Consider the following 20257-nt stretch of genomic DNA (forward strand, 5'->3'; position numbering starts at 1 on the left):
GAATTTGTGTCTTCTTCCTGTCTTTTCTCATAGAGTGAGCTGGTAAACAGAACGATTGTATGCTCTATTTTGTATTTATATTTTGCATGCCAAGGCAATCATCAAATAGATATAGAAAAATACAGATATAAAAAAATAAAAAAATGCCACTGTGACAGGATGATTTGCATATAGATCTAACTTCTACAATTTATTTACTTTAAAAGGAATTATTTATTATTAATGAAGGCTTTTTAATGATTGAAGGCCCTCACTACAGAAAATTTAAGCTACAAAAATGGTATGATAACATTTCTTAAGGACATATATACACATTTGCTTACTCAAAATTAATTACTTTTAAAATGTCTCAGAAAAGAGCAATATGTTCTTCCTATGCTATGCATTTAGCAGCAATTTAAGGCAAATTTTAGAATGATCACTAATTGAAGAGAAGATAATCAAGGAAATATAAGATCAACATTAGCAACCCATTTTTAATTCACACAGTGAATTCTCACATTTCTGATTCCTTGCTCTGAACAATTATCTATTGCTATTGCTGCAAATCAAAGACAGAGTAAAAGCCTTATCCGATATTTCTCACCTGGTTTCTTCTCTGTGATTTATAGTACTGTCATTAGAAAAAACATTTTTTAAAACTGCTATAGGGAGATGAGTTACCAAAAAAGTTACGAAAACTGTATTATATATATATATAGATTACCTTATTCCATGTAATCACTGGCTCTGGCTCTCCTTGAGCACTGCATGGAATCTGAACATTGGTGCCAACTTCTACTGTCATGTCACTGGGAACACTGGCAAATACAGGAGTCACTGAAAAAACAAATGACACGTTGAAAAAGTACAAAATACAACTCGTGAAAAAACCTAAAAGAAGTCAGATCTACTTAGTTTTTTAAGTTACTCAGTTTCTCAGTTTATATGCTTGCTTTGTTTGCAAGCTTTTAGTTGGTTGTAACTTTACTTTAGAGATAAAATTCCTTATGCCTGATGTCTGCTTCAGGCTGATTTTTTAATTATCCAGTTCCAGCAACATAAACTAGTAGTTTTAAGTTTAACCTAAAAGTCCTAAAATTTCTTTAAATAGCTAAATTTGAGCAAAGTCATCAGTATGAAAATCCCATCAACTTCTGTTAAAGTATATTTTTTAAAATAACAACAGAGATTTCTTAGATGCTAAAAACAAAACTTTCCAGAACCCATCCAACTGTGAGTGCTTCAGCCTGATTTGCATTGCCTGAAGTGCTAAGCATTCACAGAACTCCTCTGTATCTGAAATCAGTGAACCTTTGGCTTTAAACATTAAAACATGATCTCCAGTTTTAAGTATTCTGAGAACAGAGTACACACCTACCTAAAATCAGTGTAAAGAAAAATAATGCATTTTTATCCTAATCTCCTTTCACATCCACATTCATGTCCAGCACTCAGATACTATCATGAAGAACACATAAAACTGATTATAAAGATCTTAAGAACTGCATTTCTGCTGTAACACATCAGTATTTTACAGGATCACGTTTTTACAGTGGCGTATTTGGCCACACAGCATACATTTATATAGCCAAACTAATCTGTCCCTGTGTTATCTATATGGTGGGTACAGTCCTTGGCAGGGCTTTGGCCCATCTCCTTCCTCTGCAGATGGGGTGGGGGGTTATCAGGGCCAGGAACCATTTCAAATACAAAAACTGGATGCAGGCATCTGGCCCCGGGATGTAGGAGTTTCGCTCTGTGGATGTTAACCGTGTCATGCCAAGGACCAGTGAACAGATCCTGCACTGTTTAATACATTAACACAGATTTAGTCACAGAGACCAAGGAGAAAGAAAAGCTGACGAGACATCCTCAGATGAACGGCCCTTGCCATTGGAAGCCCAGAGGCCTCCAATTCTATCAGAGTTCTTTGGTTAGTTATTCCTCCATTAGAGCCCATTTTCCCTTTCTTACACAATCGAAAATGACATTGCAATGAATGTACGGAGAGATTTAAACTCAAGGTATATATGAATTCAATGAAGTTTAACACAGGCAGAAGACTATAAAATTTTATAAAACTACAATTCGATTTACTGAATTTTAGTCAACAGTTTTATACTGGTGAACAAAATCTATTGTTTGAAAAAATTAATCTCCCTTAAGGCAAGTATTATTCTTAACTAGCAGAAATCAATGGAAAATCTTTGACAAAAAAATAAGCTCAGGGAGATTACATTTTAACAGAAGTCACTAACAAGAAATGCTTCAGTTTTACTAAAGTATAACTACTAACATGATTCCACTTAATCCTAAAAGTAGCTTATTTGTAATTTATACGGAGAAAAACATAAAATCAATAGGGTGAATTTTTTTTCAGTGTTAGCTTATTTAAAGTATAAGGATAGATATTTTATTGCGAAGGTCAGTCTGCTGTTGTACAATAGATACTTCTGGTTCTGCCCAGCAAAACGCTATATTAACTGCATTATGTAATTAGCTGTGTACAGTTTTATAAGAAATTACTATAATATGCAATCAGAAAAAGGCAATTATTTTAAGAAAACAAATTAATTTCCTGAAGCTGATAATGCAATCATCCAAAAACCAAACCTCCATTCTTTACAAAAAACAGCAAATCAGATAAACCTCTTCCACAGAAGACAGACTGTTTTAAAGAAACAGTACTCTACATAAATTCTGACTGGCATCCACACACGTTATTTATTAAAAAACACCTCAAAGCTAAAAATAGAGGTAATCAGAGTAATGAATCAGAAATGTGAAAGTGCTCTGGATAGCAAGTTTTCTAAATGACAAAATATACAGTACTATTTTGAGAAGCTTTTATCAAGAAAAGATCATGCTTAGCAGTAGTTTCCAAGTGACTTTGATTATAAACAGGGCATATTGTCTAACACCCTCAATTTATAAAAAGAATTATAAGATACCTCGTAATTCGCCGTAATAGCGGCTTAGGAATTACTGTAACATTCAGTAAAAACTCAGAAGAAAAATCCAAGCACTATTTAGACCTGTCTCGAGGCTTTTCTAACTCTAAACGAAGATAAATTTCACCTACTTCATATTTGCATATAGTATGATGCCTTTAAAAGGATCTAATTGCTATTAATTTAAATTTTCACATTTTACAAAAGGAAAAGAATAAATCAAGCACACTACTAAGTACTTTAGACTAAGGTTAAACCTAATCTTTCCAGCAGCTGTAAATATGTACATGGAGAACATACCTCTAGGCTGCACTGTCAGGTATACTACAGTTCGCTGAGATCCTATAATATTGACAGCTTGGCATTCATATTGTCCCTGATCATGCAGAGCAACCCTGGAAATCCTTAAGGTTCCAGAGGACAGAACTAAATGTCTTCTGTCAACAGACAATTGGCCTCCTGAAACACAATAATATTTGCTTTTTATAACAGTACAAAACAAAATAGTCTATTACAGAAAAAGGAAAATCCAGGAAAATTTAGAATTTGATAAAATACTGACAAAATCAGAAGTGTCTCAAAAAAAAAGAAGAGTTAAAACCCGTTATATACTTTACAGACTATGAACATACACACACATAAGCGTATGCTCTTCCTGATCTTTTCCATCTCTATTTTTGTGGTATAAATAGGTATTTTCATTTAAGGAGCATGCTAAAGCATCTCAACAAGGTGCTACAAGAAGAATGCCAACAGGTATTACTGTTATATTACCACATAGTAAGACATTCACAATTACCACACCTGCCTAGGCCATCTAGAGAACCATCAGAAAAACACATTCAGCCCTGAAAAACTGCAATATAACATAATAAAAGGAAATAAAGGGCAGAACAGTGTGTGGACACTATTCCTTCTCTTTAGAAATTGCATTTGATTGGAGTAACCTTGGCAGAGGGAGAAACAGGAACATTACCAGCATCAAAACGATCAAGCATTTGTTAAAAATCTACTTTATCTACCATAATCCATAATTTCTTAATGGTTGGTAGTCCTGGTACAGCTATTTTATTCGACCCAACTGGAGTATCTGCTTACTGATAAAACATCCAGTTCAGTATACCTTGCCACTGTATTTGGCTTAATGCCTTCACAGCCCCAATCTGGTAACGCAGCCAGCAGAGCAGACCCCAGGGTTCCTGCAACCCCCACGAAGTGGAAGGAATGCCTCATACAGAAATTATAATGATGCTAGTTACAGGTTAGACTAATCTGGTTTCTCCAGAGAGCACAGAGGACAGATTCACCTCACCTAACCTTAGTTCTCCTACTGACAACTCTCAGCTAGACTCATTTTATAGTAAGTGGGTTATATGATAGATATTGCCAAGTGTGATTTGTCTCACATTTCTTGAACATTTACTATTAGGAGTCTATTATGGAGACATTTATTTCAGTGACTCGTTCTACTGAAAACATGAAAAACTTGGGCAACTAGTTACTGTTGGATATTTTGCTTTTTCTAGTTAAAGCAGAATAAGGGGAACCCTGTCTCCTTCAACAGATACAGAAGCATTTAAAATAAAATAATACATATTCACATATTCCCTTTCAATTCATGAGTGATTCTCAGATAAAATCTGAAGTATTTGACTCATTTGAAAGTAAAAACAGAACAAACTTACCTCCTTTTGTCCAGGCAATAACAGGCTGGGGATAGCCTTGTGCTTCACAAGGGAAGTCAACAGTTTGTCCCTCAATCACTGTTCTGTCTTGAGGAGTGACAGTAAACTGAGGTAGAGCTACAAAGGAGAAAACGAATCATTTAAAAACATACGAAAAATGCGTAACTGACTGAAATTACGTATAATTTTATACATGACTCGAATACCTCATATCTGTGGGAAATGGGACCCTAAAGAAATTACGGTAGAGATTACAAATGGGCAGATTTGTCTCTCACAAAATGTGAACACTTCCTAACACACCATGACCCTGAAGTCATTTAAGAGCTGTAGAATCTACTTCAATAGGTCCAAAATAAGATGTACAACCTGTAAAATCAAGTGGGGAGATTAAATATACCTTTTTATCTTTCTCACAACAAACAAACCTACAAAACTCTCAGCTAAACTACAGAGAAAATGCAATGTAGTCAAAAAACAACCTAAGCAGCTTTTTTTTTTTTTTTTCTGCTTTATACAAAAGGAAAACAGTGCCAGTTTCTGCAGCAACATCATGGCATTATCAATGTGAGCAGGAATTTGTTCAGCTCTCACTATCATTCATTAGCAAATGACAAATGAACAAACTGCACGGACAGGTTGTTTCATATAGCTTGAAAAAAATGTACCGATTGACAGTCTAAACTGTTTGCCAATACAGACATTAATACGAGCACAAAAATAAAAGGTACTTAAACGCTTTTCAAATAAAAGTTCCACTTTGAAACATTTGCAAAAGTATTCAACATATATTAGAGAAGGTTTTTCAGTATGTTGTTCCTGAAATACTTTATAGGCATATTACAAACAACACCAAAATAATTGTGATCATAGTAAGTTACAGTATTTTAGTTTCCACTTTGCAGAAAAGCTATGCTAATGACTCAGTTGGAAGAGTGACAGTTTCCATGCAGCTCTGCAGAAAATGTAGCCACTTTTGCCCAAGTGTCTACAAAAAAAGAGGTGATACAGATCTATACTTAAAACTCCACTGCAAGTACTCCAATCATAAACTCTAATCTCTAGGAATGCTACTCGTTACAGAACATATTTCAGTTCCACAAAAGTTGTACATTGCATGTTTATTCACACAGGCAAACAGAACTTCAGAAATAAAAAAAACCCAAAATATAAATAATTTACTTCTGAGGTTAATCCAAAAGACTGAAATTCTAGAGAATTAATATATAATACCCTACTCTGGGTAAATATATACTGCAAAATTCCCTTGAACTACATAGAATTAAAAGAAAAAAAAATCTTGTGATTTCAGTTTGGCTACAACAATTCAGAAAAAGAGACGAAAGCCATGCAATCTGAAGTAATGGAGTTTGACATTCTATTTTACAGCATGCCATGCCTAGTTTGATGGCACTCACCTTGGACTATGATGTATGCAGTTGCATGGATGTTATCTACGCTGTTAGTTGCAAAACAGGTATACTCGCCACTGTCTTCCTGCTTCACATTTTGTATATAAAGTCCTCCTGAAGGAGTTATGGTGATGCGAGGGTCACTTGGTAAAGGGGTTCTGTCGCCTTTGGTCCACGTAATTCGTGGCTGAGGGTGCCCAGTTGCACTGCATTCCAGAGTAACACTTTCTCCAACCAATACCTCTGTATTTTGCGGATGAATCACAAAACTTGGCCGGGCTGTGAGAAAAGAATCATGACTGAATATGACTGGCATAACACTAATGTGGCTAAATATTGCAATTGTTTGGGGAATCTGATTTTTTTAATAGGTCTGTTCCAAGATATTTTAATCTTGCACACGTTGTCTCACTTTAAACCTTATCTAGCTGAAAACATTTTAAAATATCAGTAGATAAAATTAAAAACTCATATAGATGTTTTAAAATAATTTATGAATACACTTTAGTACTTGTAATTGTAGGTATATCCATTGCACTGATATTTTTCTTAAATCCCTTTCAAGAGAATTTTACAGCATTTTCTTCTCATCTATTGAAGTTTATAAAGGTCTTTTCAGAAACAGAAGCACTGAGACCCAGAAAATAAACTGACTAGTAAGTTCTACCTGGTGCACAAAAGGAAAAAAAATGATTAAACTACATTTTAGTAGCTTTTCTTAACTAAATGTGTAAGCTACAACAGCATTTTAAATTTAACTTCTGATGAGCGTAAAAACAAACTTTCTGACAGCAAAGTTTGAAATTTGAAAAAATCACAGTTCTGGACAGGAATTTAGTGTTTGCAAACACAAAGCACTGGCTAGGTGGATACATAAGACTATAAAGTTGCTGTGCAATCACTGCTGCCTTGTGTGTTATCAAAGCTTTCATGAGTGACAGAAGCTCTGTGACAGATTTCTAACAGAGAAAGAATACTATTGCACAGAGCAACATTACAATGCAACACCCTCTTCTTTCATCCCTTATATATCCCCCCCAAAAAAGTTCACATGACTATCGTCAGATTGACTTAAAACAATAAACAGTATTATTTAACTGGTTGATTTTCATTTTTGTTCTAGGGATATTAAAACTTCATGATCTAATCAGTAAGATGTCCAAGGACAAGAAATCTACACATCGAGAACAAATAAGAGCCAATGCATCCAATGTTTAGCAATCTTCCTATTAAAATAATTCTATATCTGATTAAAAATTCAGACTTCGTATTTTTTACCTGGTGACCCAAAGTATCTAAGAGTAACTTCCTGAGTTTTCACTTCGCCAGCCACGTTTTTTGCCATGCACTGGTAAATGCCTTGGTCTGTTTCTTGAGTATTCTGAATCATTAATGTGCCATCATCCAGCAAGTTTAACCGGGAATCTTCTTTCATACTGAGCTCATTACTGTGAAAAAAAGTAATCTGCTGGAGTTAAACCTTTAAATCACAAGCACAGAAAAATGTCAAATAATAAAAGCCTAAACACATTAACCAGAATAACTTACAAAAATTAAGTTTTACTGTGTTAAACAAAAAAATAGAACTTTTAGGCTTTTTCCTAAAGAAAAAAAGCAGTGGAAAAAACAATTCTGCTTATGCAGCCATTATATCTTCCAAACGAAAGGCCAGAATATTTTTATGAGTAAAAGCTTATGGAGAGGGAGAATAAAAGAGTAAAATACACACACCCAATCTCATTTTCTTTTTAGGATACAAGCGGTTCTAACTGACAAATCACTTTCAAGTATTTCAGCTGGAAATACACAATAGGTAAGTTCAAAACTCAAGATACTTTCTACTAGGAGAGGAGGTAGTTGCTATCAAACCATCTTGGTGCCCTCCTCTGACTGCATTCCTCCAGGAGCACTGGTGAACCTGGTTATAATTTGTACTTGCTTGGAATAAGTTGCATGCTTTAGCCTATGTCATGGACACATCATTTCTGTGATACTACCTAAGTAGAGTTAGGGCTTTTTATTAAAACGAACAGTTTCTCAATCCAGCCTTTGCTACATGATGAAAAAAGCACAGAGTAGGGACGAGGATCTCACCCCATATGTTCAAAACCAAGAGTGACTGCTGATCTATTCAACATACCACTCAACAGGGCAATGACTTTCGACTGAAATCTTGCCACATTCAACTACCTTGCAAAGAGCTTTGCTCTCATTCATGTAGCCAGGAAACAAGCCAGAGTCAATAATTCCACACCCCAAGCTCAAATTTCTTCTTAAAACTCTTTCCTATGTGTATTCTGAATACATGTTTTCTTTGTTTATTATGAAAAGTGCATGAGCCAAAGAAAATTTTAATGAAATAATTACACGATCCAAGTTTAAGGCTCTATACTTTACAAACTCTATAATAAAGTCTATACTCTTGCTACACATGGAGTTCTCACTGAAATCAGCACAACAGCTGCAGAAACAGGATTCTACATCATTCCCTTTTATCAACAAGCAAATTTGAAATGGTTCATTTGCTAATATGGAATGAGAAAAAAATCATTTTACAGATCAAATTCTCCACTTATAGACAAGAGTTATTAAGCCTATATCTGATTAAGCTAATGTTAAAATCAGAAATTATGCATCCACTATAAATTCAAGTAAGTCTAGGGAAGGCAATTTCCTGCCATGTAGCTTGCTAAGCCACATCATTCCTGGTGCTGCTGCAGGGAGTCAGAGCTCTGCACAGGCCTTAGCAGAAACCCCGCATGGGATTGTCCTGTGGGCTCCTGAAAGACTCTTTTAGGTTTCCTCCATAACCCCTCAGCAGTGAGAACAAGCAGTGGAGCAGGTTCCCCACAGAGGATGTGCACTCTCCATCCTTGAAGGTTTTCAAGACTTGACCAGATAAAGCCCTGAGCAACCCGGTCTGACTGCACTGCTGACACCGCTTTGGAGCAGAGACCTCCTGGGCTCCCTTCCACCCTGAACAACCTATGTACAACCCTGTGACATACAAGCTTGCCTGCCCTCCATGTACTAATCTGAGGAGTCTGGAAAATGATGCACCTTCCTTCTTGTGGGATGAAGCTACATGTCTAGGGAAAGTTTACCGGTTTGGAGCTGAGCTGAAAGTCCTGGTTTGAAACCTAGCTCTTGTCCAGTTACATTCCTTTAAACAAGCAAATATTGCTCTGCCCAGAGAGGTAATAAAACCAGAACTACACAGAATATGCAAACTCTGTATGTACAAGATGTCTATATTGTAGTATCTGATACTTATACACAAATGATCTACAGTTTTCTGTGTATGTGCAACCATGTACGTATAAATACAGCTAAAAAGCCTATCAACAGTATTATAGTCATAAAATGATAGTTTATGAAGTTTTCAGCTGTAAGAGTTTAGATTAATGAATAAAATAGATCTGGGTCATTATTACTGCATATATTTCATTTCATTGCGATACGTTTCTGATGTTAGTATTCCAAACATTTTAGAAGCTAATGTGTATCAACAAGCACGTAGAAATGTACACACATCCAGACAAACCTACATACATCAAGTTTCTCTCTTCCTCTTTTAAACTTACTTGTTTCGAAGCCAGATAATTTCTGGTTTAGGATTGCCTTCAGCTCTGCAAGTGAAGTACACTGTATTCCCTGAGGTAACATCCACATCCTGAGGCTCTGATGTAATTCTTGGCCTCTCTGTATCAACAATAAAATACATAAGAAACTCTTGCTTGTCTTAAAATTACTAAAGAAAGGTAAATAATAAGTTTTCCATGTACCTGGTAAAAAAATATTTTTCACAGTTTTAAGTTAAAATATTTACATGCTTAATCAGGATTAAACATACTTTTCGCTATGTAAAAGTGACTATTGACTTTCAGACCTCCTCCACCATTTCTTAGGGCCTTTTAGCAGACTGGAAATGAATTGTGCAAATTTATATCAGGTTCTAATATAACTGTGTTATTTGAACAAAGACTCAATTTGCTTATGAAAAAAAAAACTTTAAAGCAGTAAGCACAAGCACCACTTAAAATAACTTCCTCTCAGTCAGGATCACTGCCTAAGTTACCTTCTACAGAATAATTTGTCCAGCCTGCTTCCTGCAGTTTCCTTATTGAGCATCCTTAGATGTGGAGAGAGAGCTGATAGCACACCGTGTGAATTATTCCCATATCAAATTCCCTTCTACTATCTTTATCAAGGACCCTGTAGGTGCTTACAGTCATAATTCTTGTGATTAGATTTATGCAATACATAACCAAAAGGATAACTCTGTTATTTTATCCCTTGGCCTCCCCACGTGGTCGGACAGGCAAAACACCCCTCACGTGATGGGAGAAACCTGCCTTTTGGTAAGAGGAGAGGTGCCAGGGTCCAAGGCCTTGGATCACCGGCATAAGAAGCTGCCTGACTCAGCCTGCATACTACTAGGGTAAAGGAATATAGAAGCACAAAAGCATTATAATAAAAGTGATAACCCGTTAATCCTTCAGAGACAGAGGACTTCAGGTTCTGTGTAGAATATTTCTTACAAAGATAGCTGAGGGGAAAGAAAAATCCCGTGACCTAACCCTGATTCCAGTAACGTCAACAAGAGTTTTAACGGGAAGTTCTGTGAAACTAGAAGCAATTCCGTAACATTTCTTTCTTCTATTTCCTTTGTACAAAATGGAATACAGGACACCAAACAATATTAACTTACTCCTAGCTTAACTACCAAAGATCCTAGTTTACAGCTCATTTGTGGTCAAATATGAAACATAAAAAGGCAAAATGAGCCCCTTCTGGATAATCATGTTTAGTTTACTATGTTATCTCAGTAACAAACTTCAAACATGACTGTCCTTGTTGCATAGAAAATAGGCTGAGGGGAAAAAATGATTTTTTCCAAAGCAGATAAAAAAATGAGAAGGATGCAATGAGGAGATTTCTAGAAGCAATCATTATTAACCACAGAATCACAGAATAACAGAGTGGTTGAGGTTGGAAGGGACCTCTGGAGATCATCTAGTCCAATCCCCCTGCTCAAGCAGGGTCACCTAGAGCATGGTAGACAGGGTTGCATCCAGGTGGACCTTGAAGATCTCCACAGAAGGAGACTCCACAACCTCTCTGGGCAACCTGGGCCAGTGCTCCGTCACTCTCACAGGGAAGAAATTCCCCCTCACGGTCAGGTGGAACTGCCTGTGCTTCAATTTCTGCCCATTGCCTCTTGTCTTGTCACACGGGGCAACTGAAAAGAGTTTGTCTCCATCCCCTTGACACCCTCCCTTCAGGTACTTGTACACACTGATAAGATCCCCCCTCAGTCTTCTCTTCCCCAGGCTGAAGAGGCCCAGTTCTCGCAGCCGTTCCTCATAGGGCAGATGCTCCAGCCCTCTGATCATCTTTGTAGCCCTACGCTGGACTCTCTCCAGCAGCTCCATGTCTCTCTTGTCCTGGGGAGCCCAGAACTGGACACAGGACTCGAGATGAGGCCTCTGCAGGGCTGAGCAGAGGGGCAGGATCACCTACCTCCACCTGCTGGCAACACTCTTTCTCATGCACCCCAGGAGACCATTGGCCTTCTTGGTCACAAGGGCACACTGCTGGCTCGTAGTCAATTTGTTGTCCACCAGCACTACACCAGCAGTAATATTAACCAGCAGTAGGCAGCGTTATCAAAGAGAACAGAAGAACAAATGCTAACAAAAATATGACTTGGATATATCTAACACAGCAAAGAAGCCAGCACCCACCACAGTTAAGTTCTTCGGGTGTTATTGTGGCCACTGATCTTCCCTGGATCCTTCGCGGAAACTCACAGGTAGCTGCTGCTTGAGCGTTACCCGATTCCGCGTACGTCTTCAACAGCTCTGCCAGCCACAGGATTTCACAGTCGCAATGAAGAGCGTTTGAATCTAAACGCCTACATAAAACAAGACGCAGCCACAATACCTATTAGCAAGCTGGAACTATTTTCTTAGGGTCAAAATGATTCTGCGATACCACCAGCACCTTTCTCTGTGAATACAGACAAAGAGTTATTTTGAATATATTTGATGGTCACTTACTCACAAGCATTAAGCCTTTATTACAAAATCGCATACTATTTCTGCAGGTCTTTCCATACTATGCAAGAAGAACAGTGTTCAACACAGTAAGGACTTACTCAATATTTCTTTTCAATCTCAGCATTTAGAGCATAAACCAGATTTTATGTAGATATTATACAAGCCTTGCTTAAGCAAGGAACATATTTCATTTCTCCACAATTTTTTTCTGTTTAAAATTTACAATCGTAGTAAGTTCATAGCTAAATGGACATTTTTAAAACTTTTCCATTCTGTTGATCAAGCTACTGAGACAAAGACCCATGGTTTTATCTAAGCATCAATCTCCTGTTGTATTCATTGGGCCAGTAACTTCCTAAAGCACCTGCCTATTGCAGATAATGATCCATAAATTACTCTGACTTCCATTCCACCATAGTGATGGTCCCTGATACTATATAGGGCATTGGACTTTGTAGTGCAGGGCCCTGTGGGGGGGGGGGGGAGAACAAACTTTTAAGTCATGTTATAGAAACCTATCACTATGTATTAAGCCATATATCTAAGCTATATGACAATGAACTTCAGTTTGGTATATCTTTGGGGGTAGTTAACCCCCAATCATTTTGTCTTTTACTGTATTTTGATTTTTTTTCCCTGCTGTGCAAATTCCCTGATATTTTTTCTTCTCTGCCCTCCCACAAAAAATTGTGCAAGAACAAACAAGAATATATTATAAATTACTGTACAGATGTCTCCTAGCACACTGGGTGTTATCAGTAGAATTTAAATCCTGAACATGAGAGTCATGATATGATATTTAATGATGAGCTGTAACAGGCCAGTTTAGCACATTTCCAGCCATGGTCAAAATTAAAATTTTACTTTACCAAAGCATTACATGCAGAAACATCTGTTTTTGTTTGTTTCTTTCAGCTCCACAGGACTTTTAAGGCTGCACGAGTGAAGCGCCTATGACTGCAAGGTGCACACATCATCCAGATTTCTTTTGTTCTTCCCTTCCTCCACAACTACAGGCACGGCTTCACAACTGGCTCGACCCTCCTCAATCCGCAGTGCCGTAGGAACAGCTTCCTGTGATTTCCTTAATGATCCTTTTCCCTTGCAGAGTCAGTGCTGTGAGTCACCGCTCAGCACACCCTCAACAGTCCTCGCATGAAGGCGGCAGGAAAGTGTGATAGGCTTACGCCTAGGATGGGACTGCCTCTGCTAGAAACGACAGTCTTAGACAGTCTTCGATCATTTATGGTTCATCATGAACGTTTATTCTAGATCAGTGGAGATGCAAAGTCTGTGATGGAAAAGCCTCTGGAAGTAACCTTATTCTGGCACTGCTAATAGTCTGTCAAGTTCAAGCTAAACTGTTCATACGTCACTGTGGGACTTAGAAGCCTCTACACCAATTTTCCAAGCGAATGGCATTTTAAGACGAACTGACCTGTGGAGCTGCTTTTGAAAATAATACTTATGTTTCTAAACCACTGAGCACCTCTGAAAATTTATACTCAAATAAAAATAAGAAAATATCAAAGAAAACACAAGATAATTAATTACCGAAAAAGATCATAAAAGGATCACCCAGTAAGACATAAACAAGAGAAAAAAAAAACAAGGAGCTGCATATATTATTTAGTCTACAGAACAATGGATTCATAATGAACAAGACCATAAAACTATAAATATTTCCAAGAGAGGAAACAAACAAAAGGACTTGGTCACTGAAGACGGTTGGACAGGAAGCAACGGTCTGAATCTAGGTAAGTAAACAACTGGAGCTCGGCTTCGGAAAAAATCTGTAACATTTAGAACAACTACACAGTGAAAAGCATTGTCAAGGAAGGCAAACACTGCAAGAAGAGATAGAGTGCAATGAGATTATTTTAATTTTTTTCTTTTGTTCAATAATAATTCAATTTACTTACAGTCTCTTCATAGATTCTAAGTGACTAAATGTTCCAGGAATCAAATGAGCTATTCTGTTGTTATGCAAAAATCTGTTAAAAAGCACAGAAAGATGCATGTAATAATGTAATGTAATGCTTATTTTATTTACATTCTTCTAAAACTCCTTTAAGAGAAAGTAATTTTACAAAGTTCAAAAAACAAACCTCTTTTTAGTAATTCATTGGCTGCTGTTTTTTACATGGTTTAGGGGTGTATTTGATGTGTTCATGTGAGAAAAAAGCCATAAAATGACAAAGTAATCAAAAAAAGAGAGGGTTTGTATGCATCCAAAGGGGCAATAAAAAAAAGTCTAAAAGTGCAATAAGGAGTATAAATCTCCTACTTCACAATTCATAACATATATTTTAGCCAAATATAAGTCACAACTCCTTGGCAAGTAGTTCTGTAACAGAAGAATATACCCCAAGTAATGTTTACTTCTGCACATGTCTAAGGTAGGCCTGACCAAGGTATCCTTGGCAAAGACTACTTAGTAGTAACAATTACAATGTTAGATTAAAAATTATCTACAGGAAAGATAGGAATATTATTTTCTGGTTTCAAACATTTAATCTAATTCAAACAACAAAGCAAGCTAACTTTCCTGTATCTTACCCCAAGATAAACAAACTTACAGCCTTTCAAGTTTTGGAAGATGGGTAAAGGATTCAGGTTCCAACGTTTCTATTTGATTAAAGTGCAGATACCTGAAAATATGTTAAACAGAAAGAAAAATACTGAAACAGTTTATTTAATGAAGCTAAAATATTTCAAAGCATTTGGATGTTGTTAACACATCTAAATGACTGAAAGGTAGGGATGTAGTGGCATAACTTTCTTCTGATAGGATCTGAATCTTATGCTTTTATATGGGAGATACAGGACTTGACAAGAAGAGTTTACAGACCACTATATATCTAATAAGCATGTGTGCATGTGTGTGCCTGTTTACATACACATGTAAAAAAATTGCTTGAAGATGGTTATTTTGGAGATTTTGGAGCTACCAGCCCTTTGAGCACTTTGTCAAGTCCTTTTCTTATTAGTATGCATAGAATACATATGTGAAATGCATGTATATATATATATGCATATAATATATATGAAAAAATAAAATTATGATTTTTACAGGAAAATGTTGTAAATTGGTTAGAAAATATTTTAATTTTCCAACAGAACAGCATTTTCTGTTGTCAAGTTTTTTAGCACCGTCACACTGAGTGAAAATTTTAAAAGATTCCAAAAAGTAATCTGCTCTAGTCCACTTAACTTGGCATTTAAAACTATGAAAGCTTGTAACAGCTATAGACCAAAAAAAATGTAACATAAAACAACTTTATTTTGATTGAATTATTCTCAGACAAAGGACTTCTCAGTGATCAATGTATGGTTAGCCACCTCAGCTGTGCTCTGTTTGATGGTTTGCTGATGCATATGTAAGTTATTAGCTTTATACAGCTATTAATTCCATAAGACCGGAAAATTAACCAAATTATTAGTCTATAACTGCTGTGACAATGGGCTATTCACAGGTAAGGATTGTACGGTCAGGCTCACACTAGCTTTGACTAGGTCAAGTAAGTATTCTGTAACTTTGCAGAAAAAGAAACAAAAAGTAATTGATAGAATTGCACAAGGAAGTGTGAAAATGATTTATAGACTTTGGATCCTGATTATATCCAAATATATCCAAAACTCCTAAAGTTTCCTTTTTGACTGTTGCCTCTTGACTTACACTCTGGAACATCTGGAGAAGAACTTGCATACATAAAAATCACAGTGGGCTGAAGAATAAAAAAGCCCATCATTTAAAAACAAACAGAAAATCCCAGACCCCCAAATCTCCTGAAAATCAATCCCTCACCATGATAAGTAAGAAGGACACATGAACTCCCTTGCACTGAATCGCTGCACACATTCCCATCCCTGACCTGAGCTGAACGGCTGCCACAGACACAGGAGAGCAGGAGTAAGCAGAGACTACCCTAGAAACCAGTTATTCACTGGTGCATGCAGCTGTGAAGCCAGGCACGTGCCTGGTAAGCTACCAGTTCCCCCACTAAAAGTGTGGGGAAGGGACAAGCCAGTAAGCAGTGCCAGCTAAGCCATCACTGGGGGCACAGAAACAGCCAGGAAATCAGCACGGATGCGGGCAGATGCATCCGAGTGTCAAGTCTGCTCACTGCCAAGGCAATGTGTGGCCATTTCAGTGATAAATCATAACACCGAGAGACTCTGATCCTGCTGTGTTTATAAGGAAACAAAAAATGCATAATCATGCTGCATCTTCATCATCTCCTTTTCAAAACTACGGGCCAATTTCAACTAAATTTCAAGGACAGATAACTCAAAGGCAGTTTCTTCCTGCAAGTTTCATTAGATTTGACAGCACAGAGAAGGGAGACCGCAGCTAGATCTAGCTCTGAGGAAAAGACTAGCAGCACCGAGGCGTAATTCACCCCTTTGGGCAAGACCCAGCCATGCAGCCAGCACGGGCACCGCTCCCGAAAAGCTGCAGCGCTCCTCTCCCTTGTCCCCAGCACCAGCTAGTCCTGGGGGACGTTCGGGAGCTGGGAAAGCAACACAGGGGCCACCACAGTGAGAGAAAAGAGTGCACAGGGAAAAGCAGACACACCTAGGGCTCATTACTTCTTCTGAAGAAGCTTTCTTTTTGGAAATAATTACGTGCACCTTTTTTTCTTGCGCAGCAGGTTTTTATGTATATATAGCAAATTCTTCTTGCATTTTTATCAACCACGAATACCTGCAAAAGTAGTCTCCCTATCTTCTCACAATTAGTCTTTCTAAGGATTTCTCATATTTCTTTGGCATTGATAAGGCAAATACAAGTAATACCTCTTATTAGCCCAACTAACAGGGCTGGAAAAAAAACAGCTTCCAGGCATACAGCCCGTCTTTTCGTCCATGGATCAGAGGTGAAATTAGAAAGACAGAGAAAGAGAGCCTACTTCCCAGTTGGTGTAAGTGATGCATACCTAATTAAACTTGGAGCATCAGCTCATAACTGCTAATTTAGTATTCAAGTCTACTGCTTTAATTTCAGATGTAAAGAATGGTTTATTGTGCCTGAAAACCCATCTGTTTTTTTCACCCGTACTAATCTAATTAAAACAATAACTTATGAATAGAATAAGATGTTATTAAATATATGGACAAAATCATTAGCAGCAAGTGTAATTCAAATAAAGTGCAGAAGAACTCAGATTGCATTATAAGTCTAGAATAATAAAAATTTAAAAATTATTAAAGCTATGACCTGAGCTTTAATCATATGTTATCACTTAGGTTTACTGCTTACATCCTTTTCTTGTATGATCCACATCAATGCTTTTTAAGGATTTTTAGGACTGTAATTAATATAAGAATTTCTTAGACTGAAAATTCATCCAAAAAGTAAGTGCCTCACACTGGCACATCTTTATAGACATCTTGTACGTTCAGAATATCACATGCTTTTAAAAAATAGTAGTATGATGTAATGAAGTTGATATAAAAAAGATTTTCAAAAAAGCACGCAAAGGTGATTTTAAGAGACCCTTGTGTTCTACTTTTTTGATTCGGAATTTATTGTCAAGTAGGAAGCAGAAGAAAGGGAATAGCTATAGGGAAATAAATTCAAAACAAATACCTCTACAGGAAAATAAAAGTCGAACAAATAAGCATGGTACAGCTTTTCTATTTCTTATTTTTAACACTGGAGTATGAATATGTAAGGTAAAATTCACTCCTAGTGGCATTTGTCTTGCTTCACAGCAGTAAATTTAGGATTTTATCTTCTACAGCACTATATTTTTATTGAAGGCATATAGGCCTATTGTTCAATTCTAATAATATTTCCCTATTTTTGAAAAAAGTACTTGAAATTCATTAATAATCTATGTACTTAAATAGTTTGTTTGGCATTTTGATTATTTGAAAGAGAATGAACAAATAGATTTTTCCTACATTTATCAAAGAACTTTCCATGCCCCGGGGTATGACAAGAAGTAACAGGCTTAAACCACAAGGAAGGAGATTTAGATTTGACATAACAATAATGATTTTAAGTACTGGAACAGGATGCTTAAGGAGATTATGGAATCTTCTCTTTAAAGGCTTTTTAAACAAGGCTAGATAAATGTCTGTTTCCAGTCATTTATGTTGGTTGACCCTGGCTGATCTTATTCTTGAATAATAGAGATATATTGCACTTCTCAAGGCTCTTGTTACTTGTTTTGTTTTGTTTTGTTTTATTTTATTCTTATTCATTATTCCTTACTATAGTTATTCTTAGCAATCCAATGAGATTTTAATCAAGTGCTCACTCAGGCTTTGCTGTGTTAAATGTACATAAACGCACATACATATATTGATGCAGCAAACAGGAACTCTTTCTAACAAAAGAAAATGAAAAATATGTATTAACATTTCAAAACTATTGAAAATTGAATTAACGAAAAGAAATAAAATGAATATAAGAAATTGCACCACTGCATGTAAAAGAATACGTTATTATGTATTCATTTCCCTAAATATACATCTGTATGTACACAAACTACATAAAATTCTTATAACAGTTTATAAAGAGCAAAATTAGTAGAGTAATATGAAAGACAAAAGATAATGTATAATTAGTATTCCACTAAAATTAGGTACAGAGATAAAACTTAATAATTTGATTAGTATTTGGAGCTCCTATTAGTTAAGGACTGCAGAAAGCTTTTTTGTCCCTAGTACATGAAACATTCTTAAGCTGAGATCCCCAAAACATAGTAGCTGCTTGGAAGAAAAGCCGCACAACAAATACATGCATCTTGAAATACACTAAATTTAGAGCACAGTTTCTGGGATCAAAATACAAAACACTTGTGGCTTCCCAAGACAGGTATCTGTGACATTGCAGGTGAGATTCAGCTGCCCAAACACAGGCAAACAGAAGTAGTTTTAGATGCCCGTGAGTGCTCTGGCTGCCTTCTAGCTGCTGCTTTAATGCAAATTCCCTGCATTTGTGTCCTATTTGCCAGCCCCAAACACATCTTCTGCAGGATCTGAACTGGTAGTAAGTGGCAACTTTTAATCATCTGATTTATTCTTTTCATGACTTGCCATGATTGGATATTTAGGTGACAAAAACATATATGGCTAAAGTCTTCAGTCTGAGTATCTAAAATTGCCAAGTTTTTCAGCATTTATTCTAGTACAAGTGAGTTTCAAAAATCTAATTCAAAGATCTTATTCTCTTGGCAGAAATTTTAGAATAAAAAGATATTTCTACTACACCAGCAATTAAGAATTCTGTCACCAAGCTTAAAGTAGAATATTACCCAGCAACAGCACTATTTGCTGATGCTGAATTTGTCATCCCCTATATACGCAACACTGCTCTTAAAGCAAACTATATTTACAGCTTCTCTCCCATTATTGTAATTCAAGAACAGGTATAATGAAAAAAAACCAAACAAAATCGAAAAGTGTTTGTTATGCTCTTAAGTTAAAAAACTCCATACAACTACCATGGCTTCATTCAAGTATAAAAAATACTATGAATCAAATGTTCCCTTTAGAGGTTGACCTATAACTTTCCCTCTAAGAACTATACAGATAAGGAGAAAAATCTTTGAGAAAGTCATCAAATCCAGGTAGCAAAATGTGTTTAATAACTCAAGACCATAAAAGCTTCAGACACAGACGTATTGTACTGAACAGTCGATACAGCCCTAAACTGAAGTTAGAGCACTTAGGATATATTCACCAAGAGTAACTTTTGTCTTGCGAACACAGTCTCCCTCTGAAGAAGACACAGACTTCACAGAGTCGGACTTTACTTTTATATTAAAGATGCCTATCTTTCTCCATAAACCACAAATCTTAATGAATAACCTCTATTAAATTTATTTCCAGGCCAGCCACTGGTTTCCTGTGCTCATATTTTCTCATCTGCTGAGTCTTCTTTTTAAGATCTACCTATTAAAAGGGTTCTTAAAGAAAAAAAAAACACACCCTCCAAGCTTTGTAATTTATATCTAAGAGGACAGTCATCCTCCGAGGCAGCTTGAAGGAGCAGCTGTATGCCTTCCTTGCGGCAACTGATGCAACTGTTCAGGGGCAGTCGCTGAGCAGCAGCTGTGCCAGGCTCCACTTCCAAACTTGAAACTCAAGTTTAGTTTGAAACTTAATTTTGTATGGAACAATATTGATGTTTTGAGTTGGAGCTTAAGTTG

At 36.6% G+C, this 20257-nt stretch overlaps 1 protein-coding gene across 4 annotated transcripts in view; it reads right to left on the minus strand.

The window, feature by feature from the left end:
* The window catches only part of PXDN (peroxidasin), an 84937-nt gene that overhangs the window by 30090 nt on the left and 34590 nt on the right, over positions 1–20257 (minus strand). For 2 of the 4 annotated variants that reach the window (XM_062572986.1, XM_062572985.1), the window contains 9 exons: positions 14672–14743; positions 14015–14086; positions 11778–11947; positions 9615–9732; positions 7309–7478; positions 6037–6309; positions 4619–4735; positions 3234–3392; positions 707–819 (listed from right to left, as the gene is read on the minus strand). In XM_062572986.1, the coding sequence (XP_062428970.1) occupies positions 707–819; positions 3234–3392; positions 4619–4735; positions 6037–6309; positions 7309–7478; positions 9615–9732; positions 11778–11947; positions 14015–14086; positions 14672–14743 (1264 nt within the window). Of the gene's footprint in view, positions 1–706; positions 820–3233; positions 3393–4618; positions 4736–6036; positions 6310–7308; positions 7479–9614; positions 9733–11777; positions 11948–12961; positions 13588–14014; positions 14087–14671; positions 14744–20257 lie in introns of those variants that run through there. The other 2 variants (XM_062572988.1, XM_062572989.1) reach the window with 2 other exon arrangements.

This window comes from Rhea pennata, chromosome 3 (genome assembly GCF_028389875.1).
Source record: "Rhea pennata isolate bPtePen1 chromosome 3, bPtePen1.pri, whole genome shotgun sequence".
Lineage (NCBI taxonomy): Eukaryota > Metazoa > Chordata > Aves > Rheiformes > Rheidae > Rhea > Rhea pennata.